This window comes from Ovis canadensis, chromosome 1 (genome assembly GCF_042477335.2).
Source record: "Ovis canadensis isolate MfBH-ARS-UI-01 breed Bighorn chromosome 1, ARS-UI_OviCan_v2, whole genome shotgun sequence".
In the NCBI taxonomy this organism is placed as follows: domain Eukaryota; kingdom Metazoa; phylum Chordata; class Mammalia; order Artiodactyla; family Bovidae; genus Ovis; species Ovis canadensis.
The window spans coordinates 19,690,020-19,699,394 of record NC_091245.1 but is presented as its reverse complement, the minus strand read 5'-3'; the positions used below and the strand labels follow the sequence as shown (position 1 = coordinate 19,699,394).

The 9,375-nt window shown below is 45.3% G+C and overlaps 1 protein-coding gene across 39 annotated transcripts in view; it reads left to right on the top strand.

Moving 5' to 3' along the window:
* Positions 1 to 1,302: 1,302 nt before the first annotated feature.
* The window catches only part of ERI3 (ERI1 exoribonuclease family member 3), a 132,781-nt gene continuing 124,708 nt past the window's right edge, over positions 1,303 to 9,375 (top strand). For 7 of the 39 annotated variants that reach the window (XR_011249195.1, XM_069552937.1, XM_069553440.1 and 4 more), the window contains exons 1-2: positions 1,419 to 1,788; positions 4,192 to 4,267. Coding sequence is in view for 7 of the 39 variants with exons in the window: in XM_069552937.1 (XP_069409038.1) it covers positions 1,654 to 1,788; positions 4,192 to 4,267 (211 nt within the window). In the remaining 32 variants the exon portion in view is untranslated. Of the gene's footprint in view, positions 1,789 to 4,191; positions 4,268 to 9,375 lie in introns of all 39 variants that reach the window. The other 32 variants (XR_011249348.1, XM_069554707.1, XM_069553369.1 and 29 more) reach the window with 19 other exon arrangements.

The window sequence follows — 9,375 nt, the reverse complement described above, 5'->3', positions numbered from 1 at the left end:
ATGGAATTCTCCAGGCCAGAATACTGGGTATACTGGGAGTGGGTAGCCTTTTCCTTCTCTACAGGATCTTCCAAACCCAGGGATTGAACCCAGGTCTCCCATGTTGCAGGTGGATTCTTTAACAGCTGAGCCACCAGGGAAGCCTTTAATGGGAGGAGGAAGACCCAGTTCCAGCTCCAAAAATCAGGGGACAGGTAGGTGTACTTTCACTTTACTGACCTTGGGTTAGGAGACACTGGTCTCTGCTGATGCTTATTTCCTGATTTGTTCACAAACATTTAGTGTATGCCTGCTTTATATCTGGAACTGTGCTGGGTATTACTTCACAGCATAAACAATAAGCAAATAATGCCTATGTTAAAGGAGTTTACAGCCCTGGGGGAGAGACAAGAAAGAAACAAGACAATTATAAAACCATGCAATAAATTCTGTAGGTGCAGAGCAGAATCGCCTAATCCACCATGTGGGATTAAGGTAAGCATTCCCTGATATGGGGATTATCAGGTTTTCCCAGCTCAGGTGGAAACCATATTATGTTAAAGTCAGATCTCATGGAGGTGGTAAGGTCCAGAAATGACATCATTTTCTTAAGTGAATATATTCAGATGGCAGACAGAGGGCTTGGTGACTGAAGTTGGGCCCAGAAGACGGTTTCTGGCTGAGTGGGAGGCTGTCAAAGCCATCAGTGGCTTGGCCAAGGCTGGGATTCCACAGCTCAGAACCTGGTACTCTTGACTTCCCAGAGAGGCATAACCAAGATGAAGAAATACATCTCTGGCTTTGGCCAGAGTTTCTTCCAGTTGACTGAAGTAATTGTGGAAATTCTCTGTAGCAGAGGCCAGAATCCTTTTAACTCTTTAAGTTCCCTGTGGAGCTGCTCTGACCACTCAGTTCCCTCTTCCTTGGGAAGGCCTTCAGAAATCTTAACCATTTTCTTCTTCGCCTAAAATCCCCCTCCTCTCAGGTCTTCCCCACGCTCACCTTAGAGAGGTAATGATAATAATGACTTGTTGAATGAACGACTCATGAGGTGACATCTAAGTACAACGTGTCACCTTACGAACCTATACTCACCTCATGAGCATACTGGACGGTGGGAAAACGGAAGTGGGTTACCTGGGTCGTTCTAGGCCTCAAAAAGTTTCGTTTTTTAAAAAATTTCTTTCACAGCTCTGAAGTGAGGCCCCTTCACTTTCTTCTAAATACGTGCAATATCAAAACTACAAGTCCCATAAGGCCTGCCGAACGGAGTCACCATCTTGGCACTCCTTAGCGCGCATGTCGGCGGGAGAGCGAGCCTTCGGGGAGAAGAAGCCCCGCCCTCCTGCAGCCCATTGGTCGGAGGAGCCGGCGGCGGGCTCAGCGGTTGGCCACCGCGCCCGCCCGTCCGCTGCGTCGGCCGGGGTCAGAGTGCGCGGAGGTGAGTCGGTGTGTTGTGGACTCGTGGTGCTGGCTGCCGCTGTTGAGGCGGCCGGGAACGGGCGGTGGGGAGCGGGCGGAGCTGGCCCTGCCTCTGCCTGGCCGGCGCCGCAGTCGGCGCGGGCCGCGCCCGCCGCCGTAAACTGTCCTGAGCTTCTGCTCAGGCCGAGGGAGACGTCGGGGCCTGCACCTGGAGGGAGCCTGCCGCGCTGGCCCCGAGGAGGGGGCGTTGCCATGGCGACAGCCTCTCCCGCTGCTGACGGGGGGCGGGGGCGGCCCTGGGAAGGAGGGCTGGTCTCCTGGCCCCCTGCTCCTCCGCTTACAATCCCTTGGACTTGGATGGGCCCAAGTTGGGGGCAACATCCCGGGGTGGGTGATGCGGCGAGGCCCCCCAGATTGGGCCCTGGTAATGCATGCGGGGTGAGGGTCGCGGCGCGCAGTTTGGGCAGCTTGGGGTACTGGCCCAAGTGCTCACCCTGGATGCATATGGTCTACTGAAAAACGTTCTGGCGGAGAGGGAGAGGGGCAGGGCTTTGCAGGACAGGCTAGGTGAGGTGATTAAGCATGCTGACTTCTTACCTGGGGTTCCTTAGGAGAAAGAGGTTTGATCAAAGAGGATAGAAAACTAGCAAGGAGATGGTAGATAGAACATCCCCTTTACCCCCTCTCCGACACACATAACGCGCAGACACGCTAGGTTAGCAGTTTACGTCTTTGTAAATCTGTATCCGTGGTAGTAGTTATGGTGGAAAGAGTGAATAAAGGGCCTAACTTGGCTAGCTTCCTGTTTGCTTTTCCTGCAAATGCTCCAGCAACAGGTGTTTTCTTAAAAAGTCATGAACTTGGATTGGGGCTTGACTGCAAAGTCTTGCAAAATATAACTGCGTCTTGTTGACTTGAAAAATGCTGAACATGGCTCCTCTTTGGGGGCTTGAATTCTGTCCTTAGGGCTGGATTTTGCAAACTGGTACTACCCATCATTGCCTCTGCTGTAGGTTTCTGGTATTAGTTCTTGTCAGACATTTTATCAGCCTTCCAGCTGAAGGGCAAAAAAACAGGAATCCCATTGGCTAAAGACTGAACACTATTTGAACTATAGTAGGTTGTGATTGGCTGAATGATTTTTGATTGTAGAGTTTCTACCAGAAATTGGCTTCATCAAATTCTGCTTTATTTGGACTTTATCATACACAGCATGCCTTGTTTTGGTGGGTTCATGCCTGGAGCTTAAGTATATTATACCTGAATTCCCTACCATTTAAAAGCCAATTTATAAACAGGGACTTGGAGTGTGACTCCACTAATGTGTGTGTCTGTGATCTTGGTTAGAAACCCACTTGGCTGCCTCTCCTCAGAGAGGTGGGGGTTGGGGGAAGGTAGCTGCCGGGAAGTGATTGATAAGGTTTCCTTTATGGATTCTGTGGTGCTTCACTGGAGCTCAGAGCACTTTGGCAACTTAAGCAGTCCAAATTAAAAGCTCATTAACAATTCCTGCCCAAAGATCCTGTAAATAATCGGCTAGCTAGGTCACAGAGCTTGGCTGAGAGCTCTCCTTGCAACTTGAAATTTCCAAATAAAAGTGCTTTTATTCCCTTTCATTTTGAAAAGTGTTTTCTTTGTGGTGGGGTAAGTTGGCAAGTGGCATTTTCCTAGGGGATCTAAGTAGAATAAAGTGTTAAATGTGTAGAGTGGTAGACAGGAGTAGATTGGTTCCAAACCTAGGTGTTTCTTTGTGCAAGTGCGTTGCTTGCTGGCTTACAAGGGCACCTCTGCAACTTCCAGTCTTTTGGAAGATGTGGTTAGTAAAAGGTGTAAGATTTACGTGCTATGAAGAGAAAGTATGGAAGATCTGAATTAAGTGATAAATATGATAGGTATCCATTGATGATTTGACTTGGGGTTTGGTTGCCTTGACTTTTTTAGAACTTGAGGCAGACCTGCATGTATTCTGCGAGTGTTACCTGGTCTATGTGGCCCATTTGCAATATAGCCTGTGGTTTTGCGGCAGTCAGTGCTTGCCCCAATCCCTGCTTCAGTTCCTGAGTTATGAATATTGTCAGCTGTTACCAGTGTCCCCTCCTTGAGTAAACTAGGATTCTGGATTATCCAGAGAGCCACCACTTCATGGCAATATTTCTCAGTCCAGGCTCAGATATTTTAAATGTTTATTGTCTCTAGGAGATAAACCACTAGAGAAAATGAAATTCATCATTCCAAAATTATATATGTTGACCATTGAAAAATGCAAGAGTTAAGGAGACCAACTCCCCACACAGTTGAAAAATCTGCTTATAACTTTTGACTCCCCCAAATTTAACTACTAATAGCTTTGACTGGAAGCCTTACTGATAACATAAGCAGTTGATTAACACATATATTTTGTTATATGTGTATGTACTTGCATTTAACACATTCATGACATCTTATTTTTTTCTTAAATTCTTTGGCATGTCTAGGCTGCTTGGCTTATCTGCAAGTTTTTAAAAATTGCCACGCATCTCCAAAAAAGTGTCCAGTATATTTATTAAAAAACACCCTAGCATAGGAAGTAGACCCACACAGTTCAAACCTCTGTTGTTCAGAGGTCAGCTGTAGCTTCTGAAAACTGTACTGGTACTGTGCTTTCACATAGATAACTGTTATCCCAAAGTACTTTGAGTTTAGGAGTTTGAGGTATAGTGTGGTCTTAAGTTGTTTCAAAGAGCAGCCCCCTGGGGATATGATCATTTATATTGAAATAGACTTGTTGCAGAGATGTGTATTTATCCACAGCATTGGGGCTTTCCAGCTCTCACTGAACCTTCAGCATCCCCAGCGGCCAGTCTTGGCATCTTCGAAGTAAGGAGAGGTGAGAAATCTTATTGCATGGTCAAGTTTTGGCTTGCCGTCTTCCTGATGAGTATTTGGGCTTGGAGGGAAGGGAGTGGGGACTGGTGCACATTTTACTTTTCTGTAGCTTTTTCTGACAAAATACCACATGCTGAAAGATGACTGAAACTTATGCAAAGTTTATGAACTGGTGAGAGTTGGAGGTGGGGTATCTAGACTTTCAAGTTCTGCCGTGATTTCTTTGTGGACATCGCACAAACACTACTTGAAGTGCAGGAATGTTGACTAGAGCTGGAATAATTCTTTGTCCTAAGAAATACACGTCTTAAGACATTAGGAAGGATCATATTTATTTGTTTTTTTTTTAATAAATGCATTTTACAAAGGCTTTTGGGATGGTTTAATTTGGGTTGTGGATCACCTCTGGGTAGATGGTTAATTCCAGCCTATTCCCATTTTATGAGGATTTTTGGGGCTGGCTAAAAAGTTATACTCTGTTGACTGACATCCAGGATCTCAGAGGCTGTTGAATAACTGAGGTCCAGGCATTTTGCTTGGTGTTGGGCTTGTGGTGAACAAGACAACTGGTATCTCTGTCCCTAAGGAGCCTACATGGGAGAGACAGATAGTAAAGAAGCAGTTACGAGACCTCTGAGAGGGCTCTAACAAGGTAAGTATATGTGCTCTGAGAGTACTTAGAAGGAGCTCCAACCCAGACTGGTGGGTTCAGGGAAGGCTTTATGGAGGAAGTAACCTACTCCGCTAGAACTGAATGAAGATGTGAAAAATTAAGCGTAAAGGTCAGAGCTTTGTTGAGTTTGAGAAGCTGAAGTTCAGTGTGATTGAAACATACAGAACTCAGTGGGCAGGGGACAGGAGAATATGGTAAGAAATGAAGGAGGAGAGGTAAGCAGAAGCCAGGGCCTTATCAACTCTTAGGATTAAATAGTGGGTAGGAAAGAAAGATCTGGTTAACAAACTTTCTGTATAGGACCAGGTAGTAAATAGTTAGCCTTTATGGGTCTTTGTCACAACGGTTTACTCTGTTGCTATGGCACAAAAGCAGCCATAGTATGAAAATGAATGAGCATGGCTGTGTTCCAGTAAAACTTCATAAAAACAGGTGGCAGCTGGGTTTGGCCTGTGAACCAACCACTAGATCAGACCATCATAAAAGTAGTGAGAAGGCGTTGAAAAGTTTTAAGCAGCAGCCTGACTACATTTGTGTTTTGGAAAGTTTGCTTTGATTTCAATGTTCAACGTTAAGAATAGATTGGGATAGGCAGAGAGACCAGTAAGGAGGCTGTGGCAGTTACATATGGATGACATTTTATATTTTCACTATTGAAGCAATGTTTTAAGAACTAAAGATTGAGTACACCCAAATCTTTGCATCGATGTGTATATGCTGTCCTCTTCACTAATTTTCGGTTTATCTACTTGAGCTTAAAGGATATCTACCTGAGAAATTGTTGGCAATACCAGCTCCTATTTCACAGACTAGAAAAGATGGGTGGGAAGGACAAGTTGGTGTGGAATGCATGAGAAGTTTTGGGAAACTCTTTTCTGTTGAAAAAAAGTAAGAAATAAAGGTAGCCTGGGAGAGATTTTAGTCTTTGGTCTCATAGCTTACTGTCAATTACTTTGAACTTCCTGAACTGTATACACGGAGGGCGACCCATGTTCCTAAGCTTCCCAGGATGTTGCCTTATTCTTTATATGTCCTGCTTAGTCTCTCCTTTGTTTGCTTGTAGGAAACCGGTGACCTTTCTCTGGTTTTGAGAATGTCTCCTAGTTGAGTATGACGGTATGTGTCAGGTTCAGGGACCAACTAAAGTATTTGTTGAGTGTCTGATGAATTGTCTTCCTCCCCCTACAAGCTCTGGTGTGCACTGCTGGAGGGAAGCCTATAGGTTTCTGATAGCAGTGCTTATGTGACCTTGGGCAAGTGACTGACTTCTCTGAGTTTAGCTTTCATGTCTGTAAAATGGAAGGTTGGTTAAGGATTTGATGAGATGTAAACCTCCCAGCACGATGTCCTTAACTTTTGTTATTAATAGTATTTTACACAATGTTTTTAAAAAGCAGCTAGCAATCGGGTGACTTGGCCTTTGGCTTAGTACGTTTGGGGTCCTCACAGTTGTCATTGTGGCCATGGGGTAGAAATGCAGGCCCTGGCGGAGGCAGCCAGCAGACGAGAGTAAATTATAATTAAGGCACGACACTGCCTTAATGGAAACAATGGACAATGGAAAATTTTCAGACAGCAGGAGTTCCATTCAGAATTCCAGAACTTTTCTTTGGGGTGGACCTTAGCCCCAACACCATCAGGGAAGTGAACTGGGTGAGCAACTGCCTGAAAGAAATTCATCAAAGTGTGACCAGTCATTTCTCCCAGTCTGTCAGGGCCATTTATTAGTGTTGCCACCCTTGTGGCCCTTCGTCTTGGTAAAGTGCCTCGTGAATGTTTTTTTTTTAAGTTACTTTTCACCGCCCCTCTGGGAAGTGGGTCAGGTGGCCAGCGTTATTGTCCTTGCTACACAAGTGAGGAAACTGAGGCCCCGGGTGGTTGTGCTGTCAGCTGGTGCAGTTGCCTCCTGATGAAACTGTGTGAGTTTATTGCTGTGATTTCTCTTCCTTTGAGTGAGAGGTGTATAGTTGTTGCAGAACCGTGGTCTGCCACATGCCTTGTCCACATCTGCCCGTCTTGATCTGCGTCCGTTTATTCACTTGGTCCTGTTGGGTTTTAATTGATGACTGCTAGGAACAGGCCTGCTGGGAAGCAGATTCCCTTTGGGTCATTGTTTTTAGACCATCCCCCTTTGGGGACATTCTTGGGAGAGCCTTGGGTGACGAGAGATTGCTTTGATATGTTCAAAATTGTGCCTCGTGCCCCACAGCTACAGGTAAAATCAAAAGGCAGATAATTTATGGGAGTGTCAGAGCTGGCTGCTGGCACCTCAGGAGGCCATTAGTATGCCTGTTCAGACCCTCTGTGTCCTTGCAATTGATTCCTCTTTGCATGAGCTTGATTTGGGAAGCTGTAGATCTGTGGGTAGTGATTGGATGTGACAGTCCAAACACCGGTCCCTAAATTAATCCTTTTAATAGTATTCCCGCACCAAGGCAATGCTGCCTCACTCTCTCTAACTGGGGAGGACAGAATTGGTGGGGGGTGGGGGGGTAGGAAGAAGAGAGAAAGAAAAGAAGATTTCCTGGTTCTTAGGCCCTGCTCTGTTCTGACATGTTCCAGTTCCAGAGCAGTTGACGTCATAAATTGTTCAAAAGTTGCCTCCCACTTACTTTGTGCCTGGCCCTGTGCTGAGAGTACAGAAGTGAATAAAACGTGGTCCTTGCCCTTAAGGATCTAGGCCTAGTTCAGTATTCCTCACACTTTTTAGAACTCATATACTCCTTAGATGGAGAAAAACTATGCTTTACTTTCATGCTACTTGGAATTTTAAAATGGTTTCAGTGGTCCAACTTAAAGAAGTACTTTTTACACACACATACGTAACATATACCCCTACACCTATCTTCCATTATTCTCACCTGATGAAACTCCCTGAAAATTCTCATCTCCCTGAAAACGACTGGTAAGAGGAGAATCAGGTAACTAAAATCTTACAGTATAGTGAGATGAAAGTTAGGAGGTGGAAATAAACTGTGCTGCTGGGTCACTCAAGCAATCAGCTTTCTGATGAGGGGTTAGAGAAAGTTACTAGAAGGGGGAGATTTGAGCTGGGTTTTGAAGGAGGAGCAGTCATTTGCCTGATGAAAATGGAAGTACGTTTCAAAACAGAGGGAGCAGCAATTGCCAAGGCACAGATTTGTAAAAGGAAACGTCGCGTTACGGGGCCTGAGCGTGAGCTGGTTGTCACCCTGCTTCCTGCCAGTTTCTTTGCTCTATGAGATGGGAAGATTTGCTCCTATGGAACTGGGTTGGAGGAGAGGCTTTGAGTTCCTTGTGCTGCAGTTGTTCTAATCCAAGACATTGCTTCCTGTTTCCGCTTTTGTACCCAGGGCTGCAATTTGTTTTTCTTCTTAGAAACAAATTTGGGTGATTTGGACAGACTTAATTATTGCTTATGGTTGAGTTTCTTTTAGTTAAAGTCATATCTTAGCTCAGAAGAAAAACTACAGTTGATATGCATTGTTAGCCCCATGGCTGATGGGAAGATCAGCCAAGTGGAGACCGTGGGCCCTCAAATGTAGGAGAGGAGAACAGAGCCCTGAAGAGCTGAGTGCATCTCAGCCTTAGTGTTCTCACATGTGAAATGGGAATGCTGTTACCTATTTTGCTTGATGGTTGGGGGGCTTAAATGAGATGAAATATGTAAATTACCCACTGTAGTGCCTGGCTTATAGTACATTTTCAGAAAATAGTACTTTCCTTTTTCTCCTTTATTAACAATAATTCCCTTTAACTGAGATCGTACTATTGTGCAAAGCAGTTTGTACATATTATGTGATCTAATTTAATCTTTATGAGATAGGCATTATTGTTCTAGCTATCATTACAAAGAACATGTGGTGGAGTCGGGATTTGAACCAGTGTTTGTCTCATACCAGCATTTTTAACAACTACTTGTTTCTATTCCAGTTCTCCATCTTGGAAGCAGGGAAGTAGCCAGTTCTGGGTACCTCCCATCTGGGGTCAGATACTGTTCTAAGAGTGTGGGAGGAGCTTAAAGGGATGAGAGTACCATACCATACCCTGCCCTTTCTCCATTTCTATTCTGCTTATGGTGTGTTAGGAAACGAGCCTTTGCCCCCTCTTCTGTGCCATGGGCACAGCTGACATGCAGGTCTTTGCAAAGAGAGGTTTCTCAGCCTTGGCCCCTTAGAGGAGTTGGCCCGAGTCACTGGATGTGGCTGAGGGTTAGCAAATAGCAGGCAAATCACAAACAGGCACTTCTTTTTTCCGTGCTGTCTTGAGTGGCCGAGGTGGGCTAATTGAAGGGGAGAGGGAGCCTCCTATGGCTCCTATGTTGCTCTCAGAGTTTTGTGTGTCCGAAGGTCTTCAGCGACTTTAGCTCTGCTGGTAGTTTGGGTTTAGCAGCTGCTTCCGATGTTGGACAGAGTCTCCCTAGCCTTGTGGCGCTGAAGTAGCTAAAGTGCCAGGCC